We start from the raw sequence: 18,476 nt of genomic DNA, 5'->3' as shown, positions 1-18,476 counted from the left end.
CTTTTCACCCCAAACCAGAAACAAACAGTATTGTGAAACAACAGAGACCTCTGAAAAAACAAAAATGTTTGTCACCACCCACACAGTGATGTGAGCTCTGCCAGATCTCCCCCTGAAATGCAGTGTTCACCCCTGAGAAGCTAAATCCGGAGAGAGTTTGGCTCTTTCATTTAGTTGGATACTTCTGAGAAAGCCTTATTCGCCAGAGGATATGTCTACACTTGGTAGCTTGGGCCCTCCAGGGTAAGGGCGAGCTGTGTCTCCTGGCGGTGAATGTAGCTGTGTGCTGGGGCAGGAACAGGGCTGATGGCAGAAACCACAGGGAAACAGCAAACAGAGGGAGCAAAAAGGGTAATAAGTGAGCTCCGTGGCACTTCCCTACAAGAGCAACATATTTCACAATAAAAGCCTTGGGAAGCCTTTGTTCTCTTTTATTGGAATGTGAAATATTGTCCTAATGAACACCGGGTGTTTCACAGAAGGCAGCTGGACGGCAGCAGCTCATTTCGGAAAGCACAGCCCTTCCTCTCTCCTTACTCCCTTGTCTCTGGGAGCTGCTCTCGCAGCCCAGACCAAGCATCCCCCCAACTAGGGGGGATCCCCACTCCCCGGCCCTGGATCTCCCTCTCTGCTTGCATGGCTACTGGGGCAGGACAGGGACCGAACCGTAGTCTCTCCTTAATGGGTTTAGCCTTAAACGGGTTTGCTCAAGACCAAGCAGCTCCCGGAGGAAGCAGGCTGTGCTCCTGCCACTGGCTCACAGGATGCCAGGCTGCGGGATCCGAGTGTCCCAGGAGAGGCTGTGACAAAAGGCAGGCCATCGTGCCCAGCTTTCCTCCCAGACTTCAGGGCAGCAACTTGCTTTTATTAGAAAACGGAAGCCGAGCGCCTTATCTAATCCCAGGGCCAGGCGGCTGGACCCTGAGGAAAGGCAGCTGCTTTGTGGAGAGGCTGCCACTAAAATAACAATAGAGAACCCAGTATACACTTAATGCACTTGGGAAGATTTCTGCGCTGCAGATGCCTTGCGTGAGGTGCTTGGATCAGAGATCCATACAGGGCAGAGGGAAATTTCTGATGCGCAAATACTCCTGCTGAGGCTTTAGTGCCTCAAACTCTACACTTCTATGAAGACCCAGTCTTAGATGTCTCAGACTGAGGATGCAAAAGTTGAAATCCTGCTTTTATCTCCCCCGCTTAGTCAATGCTTTTGACATTAAATGTAAATATCCCAGTGCTGATGCCTTTCCCTCTGCTGGGATGGGGGATGCAGCTCACACTTACACAGAGGGGGTATAATCCAGGGCAGCCTGCTTGCACCAGGTCCCCAGGACAGAGAAGAGGAGCTCCAAAGTGTTCCTGAGCTCTGCACACCTAACGCGAGATACAGATTGTATTCTGCTTCTCCTCCAGAGCAAATACAGAGAGTCACCAAGCCAAGGATTTGCAGGAATTGTCATGAGCTACACTGAAGAATGATGCAGGGCAGAAAATTCTTCCGCTGCCCAAGGCTCTCAGTTTATACCTGATTTTTCATAGCCATCTTTAGAAAAACACCTCATCCTGATTGTGGAGGTAGCAAGTCTATCTCAGAAAATTTTTCATATGATGTTTGCAAATTAAAGGTGCACTCTGTATTTCTTATTCATCAGAGCAGCTCCCTTGGCCTGTCACCTGCTGCTCACATGGGCTGAAATTTATACTGGTGCAAACTGGAGCAAAGGAAACGGAAGAGGCTTACTACTGATGCTCTAAGCTCTGCAGCAGACAAATTAGCGTTCAAAGCTATGCCATGTCCACATCTATCACGTTAATTGATAGATCGTAAACATGACTCTGTGCAGTCTTGGATTAATTCCTGTGGAGAGCAACCTAAAGGATAAATTGGATTAAATAAAATCAGATTTGTACAGCCGTAGGCTGCTGGATGTCTCTGTTAGTCTGCCCTGCAGATGCTGGATGTAACGCTTTGGATCCCTCACGGAGTTCAACTGGTGGTGTTTCACGCCCGTCAAAGGGTGATGCTGGTTTGCACCAGATGAGCATCCAATCTGCAGCACTATGCCTGTCCACCTCACATTAGGCTTCATACTGCGGTCAGATTGTACCAGAGTTGTTAAAATACTTTTGAACGTACAAGAAAATGGGCTAGGGACATGGTGGCCCTTTTTCCCGGGACAAGGAGGGCTCAGAGCCTCCCTCTGCATGGCACATCTGATCCAGATATGTCTGCCCATACAGAGGGGGTGTGATGGCATGGTCTTCAGTCCAATACAAGTTTTGCAAGGCAGACCATGAGTGAGGAAAATCTGCTGAAACACCAGAAGGGCCACGGGGTCCATCCTGGAGTGCAGAGTGGTCCATGTGCTGCTTGCCCCAGCTGTGGGGTTTGGTTACCCTCCAAGGTTTTCCTCCTCAGGCAGGTAGTGGTCTGTGGCATCAGGTCATGACGTCACCGACCTTCTGTCATGGCAGCTTGGCCAGCTGGTTCATGGGGGAGGAAACAAGACGTCAGTGCTACCACACGCCTGCCCAAACTCTGCTCCTTGGTTGCTCAGGGACACTAATTATGAAGGAGGCTCTTGCTCTGCTGCTGTATAATTATGCAACGCGCAGACCAGTCCTTAATATAGCTCTGAGTGAACTCCATTTGGTTTTCTCCTGTTCTCTGAAAAGAGATTCAGTCTTGGAACAAACAACACAGCAGCCTCCAGGCAATAAAGCTGTATTTCAAGTGCAGGATGGACGCAGTGCCTGGGCTGGAGCTGCTGCCCAGGGCCTCTTGCAGGAGGTCAGTGTCTTGGCACGTCCTTTGCATTTGGCTTCTGAACTTGAGATAGCAACTTCAGGAAAGTACTCCTTTTCCCACAACAGTCAAAAAGTTGTGTTTGCAGAGGAGCGAGGCGAGGTGGCAGATCATGCTGCAGAGGCAGGGTAAGAGGAGGGAGGATGCTGACTGCTGGCTTGGTTTTGCTTTAGAAGCAGCCCATGACCGGCGGGGCATCAATTTCAGCGAAGAGTGTGCTGTCCTGCCCACCATCGGGGCTCTCCAGCGCATGGTAGCCTTGACGAAAAATTGCCGCTTTCCTGGTGCGCCCCAGCCCCCGGACCGCGAGGACTGCCAGGATGTGCTCCTTCCTGCAGAAACCAAACAAGACCTCGCTCAGTCCTGGCGAGCAAAACCAGCCCAGAGGTACCCAACCAACAACAGCGACGGAGATGGAGAGAGGCCGTGACAAAGCGCCGGGGAACATCCCCTCACTGCGCTGGAGGAGCCACCAGGACAGGGGTGTGCAGCCTCCGGAGGTACCGAGCCAGCAAGTACCAGCTCCCAGCATCTTGCGCTGGTGGGACGCCCTCCTGCTGCTGGTGCTTCGGGGAATTTCCTCCTCCATCTCCACATACACGTGAGGTCTCTTGAAAGTTTTCCTGAGAGGCTGCAGACCTGTTATTTAATGATTATTTTGAGTTGAGTAATGGAAGTGCTAATATTTAGGAAGCTGACAGGCACTAATTAGATTAGAGCTCAGAAAGCCAACTCGGAAACATGCCCTGTTCCAGTAATCTCGGTGTATACAAACTCAGCAACGTCTCCAAGAGCTCAGGGGAAGAATTAACAGAGACCCGAACAGGAAGGAATGCAGGTCCAGCAGGTTCCGCCTCGTTTTCCAAACTTAATTATTAAAAAAAGTATTAATAGTGGGAAACCAGGAAATAATCGATCAATCAAACCTTAAAACCTTGCTTTGGTCTAAAGCTAATGATGAAGAAGTACCACAAATCACAGCCTTGTAAATAGCTTTTCTGCCTGGAAATTTTTTTTCAAATAGCTGAGCCTGACTGGCCACCATTTACCTTCCCTATCCTTCCCAGAACAGTCACTGCCTCCTTCCTCAGCTTAGTCTGGCCATGGGGATGAAGGGGGGTTTTTTGTAGGATAGGTGTGTTCACCTAGGAAATTACTCAGGAACAATTAGTCTTTTTCAAGTCCACATCTTAAATTTCCACACACAGATGTGCCTGAAATATATCTGACCCACTCAAGTTAAATACACTTCTGAAAAATTTTGAGCCTCCCTTTTGAGGAGAGGAAAACATATTTAATGTCATTTTTTTCTGAGTATTTGAGGGTCCACTTCAGTGTTCTGGGCAAGCTGATAAATTTATGGTTTATTTTGATTGTATAAATGTTATCCAGCATGAACTGTGTAATGCAGTGCAAAAGCCTTTGGTCTTTTTCTGAAATGGCTCTGATGAAACTGAGTTTTTTGCAAGCTGTACCAGTGATATTCCCTCTCAATATTTGGTAGAAGAGCTGTAGCAGAGGAGGTAACTTCTGATATGCAGCTGCTTAGCCGTCCACAGAGCTAGTCACTTTGTTTACTTTTCCAGTAGCCTTAAATTTTGCAGATGCTGCTTTGGAACAGCAAACGGAAAGTGAAAAAGAAAGAATTCGTGGTTTATTCCAAAATTTAATGGCTGTGTTAAGGCCCTTTCAGAAACTGCAGCTGAACTCTGTTAATCTCTGCTGCACTTTGAGGTCTGAGCCTGGGAACAGGAGACAAACTATTTGCTCCAAAGCTGAAGCCTGCAAATTGGCAAGCTGGACTAATGCTGGTGATGCACTGAAAAGCAACCTGGAGCTTTACAGTAAAGCAAGGCTCCCTTCCAGTAATAAAATGGTATCCAGTGGCAGCACAAAGGAATGGTTCAGAGCTGCATCAGAGGAGATTTAGACTTGATGTTAGGAAGCATTTCTTTGCCGAGAGGGTGGTCAAACACTGGAAACAGGCTTCCTGGAGAGGTGGTCGATGCCCCAAGCCTGTCAGTGTTAAAGACGCATTTGGACAATGCCCTTAATAACATCATTGAACTTTTGGTCAGCCCTGAAGTAGCTAGCCAGTTGGACTAGATGATAGTTGTAGGCCTTTTCCAACTAAAATACTATTCTATTCTATTCTATTCTATTCTATTCTATTCTATTCTATTCTATTCTATTCTATTTTAAAATGAAGAGACTTTTGAGGTAACATGTGCATTATCAGATTCAGCAGATCTGTGTGCATTGTCGGATCCAGAGGAAAAAAAGAGAAGGGATATAGTCATAAAGGAAGAAAAAAAAAGACGGGATTCCCTTGTTACTGGCACCTTGATCTCTGACGTGTGGCTACCAGCAGAGAAGAGAAGCTGAAGAGCTTGGCCAAGGCAAGGGGCGAGCTGGCACTGTTTGGGGTGGACCCCAGCAGTTCTGGTGTCTGCCTTTTCAAGTACCTGATATCTGGATAATCCTGACACAGCTCCTTGACATACTCCTTGATCTTGTCTTTTTTCTTCTCCCCAACGATATTGGCAATGTGGTGTATGGCGGGAAGCAGCCAGCTGGAGTCAGAGCCCTGTGAACAAGGAGGGACACGGGGATGTCAGCGGGGAGCGCAGCACCTGCAAAATGCGCTTTTACCTGCAGTGCAAAGCACGGTGGCTTTCACTGGTGTAAGACAGTACTGCTGCAGGCAGGACAGGCTGTCCTTGAGTGGGTAGCATGCTGCTTGGGGGCAACAGGGTGCTGGCCGAGGCAGCACTGGGTGGTGATGGCACGGCACCCCGAGAGCCCCGCCGGGGCCCAACTCTGCACTCCCCAATGCTCACGAGCACCCTAGGGAGCCAGACCCTGAGCAGGGTGTTGTGGCTGTGGTCCGGCATGGCAGTGGATGCCAGAGACTTCACCTCCTGCTGCCTGATAATTTCATGTGCCTCATCTTTGAGAAGGATCTGCCTTACTGGATTTAGTGCCCCAGACACCTGACTTTCTGCAAAATCCAATGAATTCAACTTTGGCTTCCCTGAAAATCCCAGACTGATGTTGCCTAGCCACAAAACATGCAAAAATGCTGCAATTTTCTCTCCATTACCCTCTTGTATGCAGACTGTGCACCTGGATGGACCCTCTCACTGGAGTCATCTCCATGAGTGGTACCTAGGGCAGGAATTCTTTGGCAATAAGGTGTGTTCCATGGCCCAAGGGAACAGACCCAGGAGGAAGTTGCCACGGGGTGAGTGTGATCCTACAACACATGAACCACCCTACGCAAAGTGCCTGTGCACCTTGGAGTGTGATAAAACACCGAGTGTTGCATTCAGAGAGCCACCAGCTGAGCACGCACAAGCCACTACTGCAGAGTAGCCACAGGGCTGGAAGTCCATGCCATGAACCTGCAGTAACCACCTCGCTTGTTCTCCTTTAAGCACTTCTAGGTTTCTTGAGGCTTGCCATCCAAGAGAGCTTGCCGCCTTGGTCCCAGGGAAGCCAAGCCGAGACATTGCACGTCTGGGAACAGGGCAGCCAGGGGATGCCAGGAGGGAACTCACATACCTGATCAATGAGCGTATTGTTAAGGATTCTGGCTTCCTCATGCATCTTTTGGCTCACTTGCTGCCGCGTCTCTCCATTCATTTTCCGTCGGGGTTTGATGACCTGCCTGATGTATTCCCTCACCACGTACTTATGAATGTCACGTAGAAGTTCCTGGTTAAAAAAAAGCAAACCTCATGGTTTCTCTGTGGTTCCCATGCAAGGCCACGGCAGTGAGAGAGAGCAGGGGAAGCCCTTGGGTCTTGGTCTTTTGGAAAGAGGGGCAGGCCACTTGGGAAGAGTACAGAAACGTGGTGAGAGCATGCAGGGATGCGACGAGGAAGGCCAAGGCCCACCTGGAATTGAAGCTGGCAAGGGATGTCAAAAACAACAAGAAGGGCTTCTTCAACTACATCAGCAGCAAAAGGAAGGCTAGGGACAACGTGGGGCCACTGCTGAATGAGGCGGGTGTCCTGGTGACGGAGGATGCGGAGAAGGCAGAGCTACTGAATGCCTTCTTTGCTTCAGTCTTCAGTGCTAAGACTGGCCCTCAGGAATCCCAGGCCCCGGAGGTAAGAGAAGAAGCCTACAGAGAGGACGACTTTCCCTTGGTCGAGGAGGATTGTGTGAGGGATCGCTTAAGTGATCTGGATGTCCACAAATCCATGGGCCCCGATGGAATGCACCCACGAGTGCTGAGGGAGCTGGCGGATGTCATTGCTGAGCCACTCTCCATCATCTTTGAGAGGTCCTGGAGGACAGGAGAGGTGCCCGAGGACTGGAGAAAGGCCAATGTCACTCCAATCTTCAAAAAGGGCAAGAAGGAGGACCCAGGGAACTACAGGCCGGTCAGCCTCACCTCCATCCCGGGAAAGGTGATGGAGCAGCTTATCCTGGAGGCCATCATGAAGCAAGTGGAAGAAAAGAAGGTTATCAGGAGTAGTCAGCATGGATTCACCAAGGGGAAATGATGCCTGACCAATCTAATAGTTTCTACGATGACATGACTGGCTGGGTAGACGAAGGGAGAGCCGTGGATGTTGTCTACCTGGACTTCAGCAAGGCTTTTGACACAGTCTCCCATGATATCCTCCTAGGGAAGCTCAGGAAGTGTGGGCTGGATGAGTGGTCGGTGAAGTGGATAGAGAACTGGCTGAATGGCAGAACTCAGAGGGTTGTCATCAGCGGCTCTGAGTCTAGTTGGAGGCTGGTAACAAGTGGTGTCCCCCAGGGGTCAGTACTGGGCCCAGTCTTGTTTAACTTCTTCATCAACGACCTGGATGAAGAGTTAGAATGTACCCTCAGCAAGTCTGCTGATGACACCAAACTGGGAGGTGTGGTAGATACACCGGAAGGCTGTGCTGCCATTCAGCGTGACCTGGACAGGCTGGAAAGCTGGGCAGAGAGGAACCTGATGAGGTTCAACAAAGGCAAATGCAGGGTCCTGCACCTGGGGAGGAACAACCTCATGCACCAGTACAGGCTTGGGGTGGACCTGCTGGTGAGCAGCTCTGCGGAGAGGGACCTGGGTGTCCTGGTGGACGACAGGCTAACCATGAGCCAGCAGTGTGCCCTGGCTGCCAAGAAAGCCAATGGGATCCTGGGGTGCATCAAGAAGAGTGTGGCCAGCAGGACGAGGGAGGTTCTCCTTCCCCTCTACACTGCCATAGTGAGGCCTCATCTAGAGTACTGCGTCCAGTTCTGGGCTCCCCAGTTCAAGAAAGATGAAGAGCTACTGGAGAGAGTCCAGCGGAGGGCTACGAGGATGATGAGGGGACTGGAACATCTCCCCTACGAGGAGAGGTTGAGGGAACCGGGCTTGTTCAGCCTGAAGAAGAGAAGGCTGCGAGGGGACCTTATAAATGCTTATAAATATCTGAAGGGTGGGTGTCAGGAGGATGGGGCCAAGCTCCTTTCAGTGGTGCCCAGTGACAGGACAAGGGGCAATGGGCACAAACTGAGGCACAGGAAGTTCCGTCTGAACATGAGGAAGAACTTCTTCCCTCTGAGGGTGACGGAGCCCTGGAACAGGCTGCCCAGGGAGGTTGTGGAGTCTCCTTCTCTGGAGATATTCAAGACCTGCCTGGACAAAGTCCTGTGCAGCTTGCTGTAGGTGACCCTGCTTCAGCAGGATGGTTGGACTAGATGACCCACAGAGGTCCCTTCCAACCCCTACTATTCTGTGATTCTGTGATTCTGTGATTTAGCAGCAGCCGAGGGTGTAGAGGGGACCACGTGAAGGCAGCACACCATCAGGCCACACTGCCCAGGCCAGCCCTGCCAAAGAGAGCTGGTGGCTAGCAGCCCCTTGCTCCAGCACAGAGTGATGGCAGTGCCCATGCAAGTGCCATGGAAACACTCTTTACCCAGAAATAGCCCACGATTTTGTGCTGGCAGTTTGGCTCCTCAGTAGCAAAGAGGGATGTTTAGGACTGTTTTAAAAGCAGGTTTTGGTGGCGCTTGAAGATTTTAAATATAGAACTGTTATCACCTACCCATTTATTTCACAACTGCACAGATGTGAAAGGAGCGTATAAGCCTGTGACTCATGGAATTATAATGTTCAGTGGTAACGTTCACCAAAGATCTTTGTTTCTCTTTAAAGAAGTCAGTTCCCGTATTTAAACTACAGAAAGGAAGGATGTTGCTTTTTCTCACATGGAAGTACAGTAATAGATGAACTCCCCCACATCAACAGTCCTCACAGTTGTTAACACCCCCCACCACTGGAGAGGAGTCTGCAGGTTGGACAACAGCCTGAAAATGACGGTGTGACCCCCCCAGCACCCCTGTGCCTGGGCACAGACCAGCTGCCTACCTGCCCCACGGGCTCCCTCATGTGCTGCAGGTGCTTGGAGAACTGCGAGACCGCCAGCGCCAGTGAGTTCGGCCTTTCCGTCGCCAAAATCCAGTCCTTGGTCAGGATTTTCTTCAGGAGTGGCTGAAAAAAGACAGCTCACTGATGGCACCTGTAACACTCAGACTAGCTGATGTACTAACCAAAGGCACCCAGCTGCATGCCTGCTCAGGGACTTGAACCAAAAAGCACAGAGCCCTGACGATGTACCCACCCTGTGTGAAGACACACCAGGAGTTAGGCACCAGGAGCATGAAGCCGGCTGGGTTTCCTTCTCCACCCCAGGGAGTTCAGACCCACGTCTCCCAGTTCTGCGCCCTGATGCAGACAGAAGAAGCATCACTCCCCGAGCAGGAGATACTTTGGCATTAAAGATTTACTTGGGACACGTCATTTCCTTGCTCTGTGCCTTCTTCTAATCCACCAGCTATATTTCTGTAGGTAAATAAACTGGTATCCCCACTGTATGGATGAAGAAACAGATGTGAATGCTAATCAGAGGAAACTCAGCCATGGCTAGAACAGGCTGTGGGGTGCAACCATGTGTTCTAGTGTTACATGGGTTTGCACCAGCTATGGACATGACAAGTCACTTGGTAGTGAATTTGTTGGAAATTTGTCCAGTATTCCATCACCCCTCCAGCCTTCTCCACAAGCAAATGAAGTGCCTCTTGCTCACGGCACTTGCAGGGGGCTGGATGTCTTTACACCCTACAAACCCACCTATCTGCGTGAGGTGTCACTGGGATTTTCCTTCTGCTCATTGCTCTCATGTGGTGGGGGCAAATAGCAGCTGGGAGCATCCCCAACTTGATGCCTCGGTCAGTGCTGACATGGGAGTGATGGCACCATGTCCCATCTGCCATGGGTACAAGATGCTCTGACCGAGTGTCTCTAGTGGGCTCTTTCCCTTGCCTGGTCCCTGGAGCTAATGTGTCTCCACATTGAAACACAGCAATATCTGCTAAAGGCTTCTGATGGCACCTGGAAGAGACTCCGCTAAGGGCCTGATTCAAAATATCCCTTCTCTGGCACATCCCCTTTGTAATTTTCTCCTCAGCTCTCAGAATATGTGTCTTTAGACTCCTAGCAGTCTCCTTTACAATTATTTCCTCCACTCGTGCCCTCCTGCCGTGTCCCCAGCCTCAGCTGCTCTCAGTTCTCACGGCATTTTGGCTCTCTTGCTCAATGCTTTGGCTTGACTCCTTCCTTGCCTTCCCTCTTAGGCTCCAAGACAAGCTCTGCAGTCACTGGAAAGTCCCCTTGGCCAGGCGGGCTTGGCCTTCATCGGAGCAGTTGTGCGACTGTCTTGGTTTCTGAAAGTTATGCTTGGTGATTTAGAAAGTGATTTAGGATGAGTGAAAAGAGGTGGGACCAAATGCTAAATTTCCCCCACCTCTCATGTTGTACCAGCCACGGCTAGTGGACCCCCAGCCAGCTGAGAGCAGAAAGTCCCACCTACAGCACCTGGGAAGCACAAACTGCATTGCAGCACATTGCCTTTTAGGCCTTTTAACACAAGTTAAGCTGGTATCAGAGCTTTATGAGCTGGTACCAGAGCTTTAGCATCGTCACGCTGAAAGAATCAGTCTTTCTTCACCATGGAAACAGCCTGGAAAAATCACCTCTACCAGAATGAATTCTGTCCTGTATGAAGAGGCTGATCACAGACCGTGATGGCAGATCTACAAATAAGTAAGAGTAAATCAAAGTCCTGAAAAACCCAAATGTTCTGATAGAAGGAAAACCAGCCCATTGGTGGTGTCCAGCTGACTTCCCTGGTGCTTCACCATGGGTAAGCGTTCCCCCCACTACTTTGCCTGAGATGCTGCAGGCCACTGAACACCCTTTTCTTTTGGCTGCCATTGTACTAAAGTAAACAGCTTGACAAATGCATCGCTGCTCACAGTGAAAATCTCCCAGGACGCTGGAAGTACCACTTTGGGTTAGGGAGGATTCCTACGAATGTTAGGCACGATGCATTTTGGAGGGACCATAACGTCATGCGCTGCAAAATGAGGTTTAGTTGGTGAAGGGAAGGGCAATGGCCTTCAGCTGCTGCAGTGGTCCTGCATATACCCCTGATATTTAGGAAATAAGGTAGCCAAGATCCTCTTACCTGTGCTTTTGTTCTTAATTTATTAAAAAAAATGTTTGTGAAGTTCCTTGTCAGAGCTGCTGAAATCTTCTGCAGTTCCTCAGTGTTGAGTTTAAACACTGTTTCTAACCCTGAGCTATAAAGAGAGAGAGACACCACCAATCAGTTGATGTTAAAACGTAAACTATTACACTGCCCTAAGCATTTTGTCCAGATTGGTATCTTGGGCATTATTTTTAAATAAATTTGTGTATCTGGTACTTCCTCTTGAAAACACTTGGTGGGTCAAAGTACTGACTCTTTTTGCACAATTCTATACACTGAAAATTAATCACAACTGAGTAACTGTGCTTAAAAAAACACCTACTTCGTCATCAGGTGGGATGGTTCAGCCATGCGGAGCGATTGCGTAGGCTGATTACTTTTTCGCTTGAGCAATACTTCTGCTGAATGATCTCCAGGTACTTGAGAGAGCACCGAGGGGCTTACGGGATAAGGGAGGAGTAAATAATAAAGCCAGAGCAGGGAAAGCTGTCGACCCTTCGTCCCCCAGCGCCTGGCTGACTCACTCTGCACAGTGTCTATCGGCAGCAGCTGGGATGGTGAACCATGGAGGCTGAAACCTGTGGAGTTTCCTAGGGACAGTGTGTACTTCTGCAAGGTTTCGCACAAGTGAGGAGGAAGAAAACACAACTTCTGAGAGTCTAGTGAAATCCCCAGCAGTGTGTGTGGGCTTCAGGGGCATTGCGAGCTCCTGGCTTTCCTCTCACTTCCCATCCCTGTCCTGCTGTAACACACTCCAGGGGGAAATGAGGCAGCACCATCAAAATGCTAGTGGTCCGGAGCATCCCTGGACATGCCACGTCTGCTGCTGTGAGCACAGAACACAGCAGGTTCTTGCTGCTGCCTGGTAGCTAATTTATATGTCTGAGGCTGCCCAGGCAGGACTACAAAACATGTGAGAGCAACCTTCTCGCCACAGGCTGGCAGGTCAGGTCCATGACTCCTGCTGAACACCTGTAGTCTGCATCCAGCATCCACAATATCTGCCCAGCAACTCATCACCTCAGGCTGACAAATATTTAACTTGATGCAGGAACAAACCCAGCAGAGACAATCCACCACCCAAACGCCTGCCAGCTCCCTGCCTGGGGCTGGCTTCTCCCTGCTCCATGTCGCCAGTGCCCAGCGGGGAAGGGGAGAGCAATCCTAGTTGACCATGAGCCAGCAGCGTGCCCTGCTTGCCAAGAAGGCCAATGGCATCCTGGGGTGCATTAGGAGGAGTGTGCCCAGCAGGTCGAGGGAGGTTCTCCTCCCCCTCTACACTGCCCTAGTGAGGCCCCACCTGGAGTACTGCGTCCAGTTCTGGGCTCCCCACTTCAAGAAAGATGAGGAGCGACTGGAAAGAGTCCAGCGGAGGGCTACGAGGATGGTGAGGGGACTGGAGCATCTCTCCTACGAGGAGAAGCTGAGGGAGCTGGGCTTGTTCAGCCTGAAGAAGAGAAGGCTGAGAGGGGACCTAATATATGCTTACAAATATCTGAAGGGTGGGTGTCAGGAGGATGGGGCCAAGCTCTTTTCAGTGGTGCCCAGTGACAGGACAAGGGGCAATGGGCACAAACTGAGGCACAGGAAGTTCCGTCTGAACATGAGGAAGAACTTCTTCCCTCTGAGGGTGACGGAGCACTGGAACAGGCTGCCCAGGGAGGTTGTGGAGTCTCCTTCTCTGGAGATATTCAAGACCCGCCTGGACAAGGTCCTGTGCAGCCTGCTGTAGGTGACCCTGCTTCGGCAGGATGGTTGGACTAGATGACCCACAGAGGTCCCTTCCAACCCCGACCATTCTGTGATTCTGTAATCCTCCGCAGGGGCAGGAGGCGGGAGAAGAAGCCGGCTCCTCGGCAAGGACAGCATTGCTGGAGAGACCGTGCCATCTAGAGACTTCCCGACGGTAGTGCTCCCTGCGGCTGGAGCCGTCTGCTCCTGTGAGATGCCGCAACACGAAATCCTCTGCATCCCCTGAACAATATTTGGCACTGAGCATCCCCACCGCAGGCAGCGCCGGGCAGCGATGCAGCACCATGGGCTGGAGATAACGACCCCAGCTTCTCGGTGGCCAGACCCCAGGCCTCAGCTGCGTGTCGGCTGGCTTAGTTGGCCTCTGAAACACCACATCTGCATGGCAGGGTTGTCCCCAGATGCCGAAGAGCCCCTGGGCGTTGGTGGGCCACATCCCTGCATGGCTGCAGACCGTGCCCCTGGGGCAGGTGCCATACAAGCAGCCCCGGTTCCCCGCGGCACCGCAGGGCTGCGGCGGCTGTGCGGGCAGCTGCGGGGTGGGAACCCTGGGTCACCATGTGCTGCAGCACTGGGATGACGGGCCAGGCCCTGGGACACACACTGACCCGCACCATCCCACTTATGGGGACACTGCCCCTCTCCTGGAAGCACTCTTGGATGGTCAGAGCTGGGGGGCACACACCTGTTCCTCAGAGGCCTTTTCAACCCATGGCTTTAAATAACTAATTCATAACAGATGCAAAGCCCTAGAAGTTCCGCTGCCGGCAGCAATGGCAGGGGTTTATTTGGAGGTTGAGTGCTTTCACAGAGTTTCCTCCAGCCCAGTGCCAAAAGCAGCTGTCAGACCCTGTTGCCGGGTTTATACTGCTAATCTCCAGAACAAAATATGAAAAAAACCCCTCCTCTGAGGCTGAAAAAGAAGGGCTGGAAATGATGCTAAAGCTTTCACTCAAGCACTGGATCCATGCCTGCTTCTATCTTTTCATCCTTGTGGCTTTTATCTGCATATCTTGGGGAACATCCCCTCTGTGAGGTGAGGAAGGGCTGGAGGCTGAGCACCCCGCGGGCCACCCCGAGAAGACCTCGGTCTTTCCCTTCCGTACGCTGCCACCCTCCCGGACCCCGGCAACGCGGTGGCTCAGCTCAAGGGAGCAGACTTACATCAGGTCGTGGAAGCTGTTGATGTAGGCAATGAAGTAGGGTGCAAAGATGGGGCTGTCCTGGGCAGTGCTCCAGGCCACGAACTCCTCCCCGAACCTGCGGGAGAAGACAAGCAGGTAACGCTAACACCGGGGGGACCGAGGGTGGCTCATCTTCTGCGTACACCACAATGTCAGAAGACACCGGTGGCTGGCCCAACCTGTCCCCTCTGTCTGCAGACAGATTTTTTCCAGCTGTCGTAACATGCGTGTGCATTGGCGGGGAATAGATGGCAGATAATTACGGGTTTAGGGTGCGCTCGCCTGAGCGGGTACACAGCAGCTTTGGAGAGACGCCAGGGATCTCAGCACACCCAGTCTCTGACTTTTCCTCACGCTGAGGGATTAACTGTGGCTGTGGTACTCAGGCTCATCAGTCTGGCCCTTCGTTTCTCTGGCTTTTTGGAGTGACGATAGAATATCTACCCTCTTGAGCACACAAGGAAGAGATTTGCCTCAGGGCTGATTTTCGAGCAGCAGGTGAGTCTGAGCAGGGCAGCACACCTCCATTTCCTCCCTGTAACCTCAGTGTGGTGTGTTAAGGATCTGTTTTCCACGTCACGCAGCATTCATGGTTTTGACAGCTGTTTGGCAGCCAGGAGGCTGCGTGCTCAGGCAGGCTTTGCTGGTCGGTCTGATTCTTTGTTAGGATAAAGCAACCTGTTTGGGTCAGCCTCGGCCACTTGCCTCTCGGGTTTGTTTAAGGAAAAGCTTAAGTTTCAGTGACTCTTTTATCTGGGAGCCCTTGCTGCCCCAGCTCGCATTTTACACCAGTTTTAGAAAAAAGGAAAAAAGGAAAAAAGGAGAAAAAATTAAAAGGTGCATCAGTAGGTACCACAATTCTCCTCAAAAACCCAGGCAGACTTCAAAGCCAAACTGCTGGTTTGAAATACCCTGTTTGCTCAGGGTATGAGAGACAAGTGTATATTGCTGGGCTGTTGGAGATGAAGGTTTAGAAGCGAAAGCGTTGCCTTTAGCACACCTTGGACACCTGCCATGCCCTGGGTTCACGATCCGAGAAGGCAGCGCTCGAGCTCCCCACCCTTGCTCCTGCAGAACACCTGTTAGCAAACTCCCCACTCCATGCCTGCCGGAGGTGGGGAACTTCAAAGGTTAATGCGAAACTATTTTTAGTCTCACTCGGAGTCGATTCATGCAAAATGGCCTTTCTCCTCTGCAGATCGCTGCTCCAGCGAGCGGCCATGACCCCCAGAAACACAACCGTGCCGGAGGCGAGAGACAGCGTGTCACTGTGCTGGGACCTTCTGAGAGCCAAAAACTTCCCTGGAGCATCCCCAAAGCATGTTGCAGGGGGCGAGGTCTGAGGCCGTAACTCGGGAACAGCAAGCAGGAAAATGTCATTTCAGCAAAGGGGCAGGGTCCTGTGTCCTTCAGAAATTGGGTGAAGTTTAAAAAGATTCAGAAGACAGCCTAGCTATATGTTTTGCTGGGGTGTAACAGAGAGCGTGTCATCAGCCATTTCTATGCCCACAGCCACGGGGTGCAAGAGAAAACCCTCTCCGTAGGACTCACTCCAGGACACCTAGATGATGTTTTGGGCAAGCAGGCTCCTGGTCTGGGGCTCCATAACTGCTGCTTGCAACCAGCATCTAATGCCACAAAGGTCCCAGATGGATGGGACCGCAGTGGTCCCATCTCTTCCCAGCCAGCAGCTCCTTCCTGGAGCTCTGACCTCAGATTTTGGGACTCACAAGCGCCCCATCTGGGTCTGTTTATGGTTCCCTTCAAATTGTTTTGCAGCTTACTCATTATTGGGCTCTTTGTGATCTCTAACTCTCCCAGGAGCAGGCCCGTGCCTGCTCAGTGCCAGCGTCTGGCCCAGTACATGGACCCTTTCCCTGCTTTTTTACCAATGTGGGACTCATTTGGAAGGAATGTGCTGCCTGAAGCGGTGATGACCTTGGTATGAATTCGTGCAGCTCTGCCAGGCACAGCTCAAGCATTTTCGTTCCCAAGCTTCTGCTGATCTTTCCAGATATCTTCATGTGCTCTGCGATGATCTAGAAAAGGTTATGAAAAAACACCAGTGAATGGGACAAGCGTGGGAGAAACATCCTTCACAAGCATCACATGCAGCTGTGGTTAATAAATACGACTCGCCTAGCAAAGGGGGAAGCGGCCAACTTGTTACCAGGCGGTTTTCATTATTCTCTGGCAGTTTTGAAAATAACAATCCAGAACGGGCCAAGGGTCCCAAACTGGTTTGTGGCATAATCGTTCATCCCTAATGGCCCTGTGTCCTTCTGCTGTCTGAGCCTCAGCTAGACGTGGCGTTGGCTGGAGCCCTGAGCCACCCCGGTGCTGTCCTCCTCTTCTGGGGGGATTTGTGGAAGGGGTCAATCCCCAACCCAGTGCCCAAGGGGAGCTGAGCCGTCCCCATGTCCCCATGCCCAGCGTGGCTATAGCAGCATCCCTGGGGGCTTGCACAAGCCACCTCCTCAGGAGCAATACCGGAGCCGCAAGGAGGGTTGGGCATCACCCCGAGACCTTGCTAGCCCTGTGGTTCCTCCCTAATTCCCATTCCCACAACCCCGGCTGTTTCTCCAGGGTGAGGCAGGCTGCAGTCCCACTCCGGTGCTTCCCGAGGCAGCCTACCCATCTGCTGATCCCATTCAGACCTGCCTTGGTCACACAATGTGTAATATTCCTCTACGGAAAATGAGTCACAGCAGCAGGCAAAACTCTTTGATTTTCTTTCTTTCTTTCTCCTTCTCTTTTTTTGATATTGTTTAATTGAAATGACTCAACCCTTTGAGTGAGGAGAATGAATCCAAACCCCTCCTGGATTTATTACCCTGTAGTCCCTAAAGCTAGCAGGAGCTTTTGTTTCTTGTACTGTTTAAACTGGAGTGGCTGTCACTGCCTACGGCCTTTCCACAGCTGCTGCAGCCCCGGGACAAAGTCGCTCTTTCAGCCAAAGGGGTTTTTCTAACAAACCTTTTCTTTCTGCCCTTTTTTTCCTTCCTCTTTCTTCTTTCTAATCAAAGAGATTTAAGGACTTTAAAATCAGTTGCCTATTATGTTGCTGACACAATTGACAGCAGGTTTAATTTGCAGCTAGAAGGCAAGCGGGAGAGCTAAAAGTTGTAATAAACGGCATTTTCTGCTCTAATGTATTCTGCCAGTGCGTGACTAACATAAATTATCGCAGGAGGCGGTACCTCCACCCCAGAAGGTAACGATCCAGTTTCCCTGGAGCCACACAGCCCCCCACACTTTGCCCCAGCTAATTAAATACCGTTTGAATATCAAGGGAGAGCGAGGAGTGGTAGAGGTTTCCCTTCACTTCCGGATGAACTTCCTTCTCCCACTTCTCTGTGACCTCCAGTCTCAGGATGTTTCCAAAATAGCTTTTGATTTTCCCCTAAATGTTAAACGTAGGAAGGAAACACGCAGCTCAGGATAATGAAGCAAGCATGAGTAAAGCGGCTCGCGGTGTTCTGCTCCGTCGGCACGTGTGTAAGGCTCACGTGTGTGGCACGGAAAGGTAAGCAGAGTCAAAGGTCTTGCTCCAGACCACGTCAGTCTACACAGAGTCCCAGAAAAACCAGGAGCTGTGCTGGTGGGGGAGGGGGGAAGGTACTCCCAAACCCAGGGAGGATCATTCTCCTGGCACGGAAATATTGTGTCAGCTGTTCGACTGCTTGATTGCAAAGTCCTCCAGCATGTGTAATGCACAAGGTCAGGATTAAAGATCAAACTGGTCTTTTCCAGCTGTACAGTCACTGGGGTAAGTGGCAGCACTGCTCAGTCCTCGCTGATAAATCAATCTTGTTGCCGGTGAAACAAAATGAGCCTTCACCAGCGTGATGGAGCAATACCAGTTTTATTCAGCTGGGTACCTTGAGCTCACCTTGAGCAGTGCCCTGTTTCAGAAATGGTTTGCAAGAAAATGCCCAAGCCCAGCAAAGAGCCAGGAAAGCACATAGTCTTACACAGGGTCCCAGGCAAGGACAGCACAAAGACATCTGCAGAAGGGGCCTTCCTCAGAGGAGCTGAACCACAGGGACGTCCTCTGCTGGGGACGTGCCCAAAGCTGTCTGCCTACAGCAAACCCCAAAAGTGCTGGAGGAGCTCACGCACTGTGAAAGTAGCAGCTAAAGTGCCTTTACACCTAACTTTGCAACACGTTCAATCGGATGAATCCCAGCT

General features: G+C 51.1%; 1 protein-coding gene across 1 annotated transcript in view; it reads right to left on the bottom strand.

Moving 5' to 3' along the window:
• Positions 1 to 417: 417 nt before the first annotated feature.
• The window catches only part of EXOC3L4 (exocyst complex component 3 like 4), a 37,244-nt gene continuing 19,185 nt past the window's right edge, over positions 418 to 18,476 (bottom strand). Inside the window, exons 5-12 of the mRNA XM_009936845.2 lie at positions 17,563 to 17,688; positions 16,224 to 16,324; positions 14,266 to 14,361; positions 11,326 to 11,440; positions 9,168 to 9,290; positions 6,371 to 6,523; positions 5,272 to 5,393; positions 418 to 3,138 (exon numbers count right to left, since the gene is read on the bottom strand). Coding sequence (XP_009935147.2) covers positions 2,976 to 3,138; positions 5,272 to 5,393; positions 6,371 to 6,523; positions 9,168 to 9,290; positions 11,326 to 11,440; positions 14,266 to 14,361; positions 16,224 to 16,324; positions 17,563 to 17,688 — 999 coding nt within the window. The 3' untranslated portion in view covers positions 418 to 2,975. The remainder of the gene's footprint in view (positions 3,139 to 5,271; positions 5,394 to 6,370; positions 6,524 to 9,167; positions 9,291 to 11,325; positions 11,441 to 14,265; positions 14,362 to 16,223; positions 16,325 to 17,562; positions 17,689 to 18,476) is intronic.

Source organism: Opisthocomus hoazin, chromosome 7, assembly GCF_030867145.1.
Source record: "Opisthocomus hoazin isolate bOpiHoa1 chromosome 7, bOpiHoa1.hap1, whole genome shotgun sequence".
Lineage (NCBI taxonomy): Eukaryota > Metazoa > Chordata > Aves > Opisthocomiformes > Opisthocomidae > Opisthocomus > Opisthocomus hoazin.
This window is presented reverse-complemented; position numbering and strand designations above follow the sequence as displayed.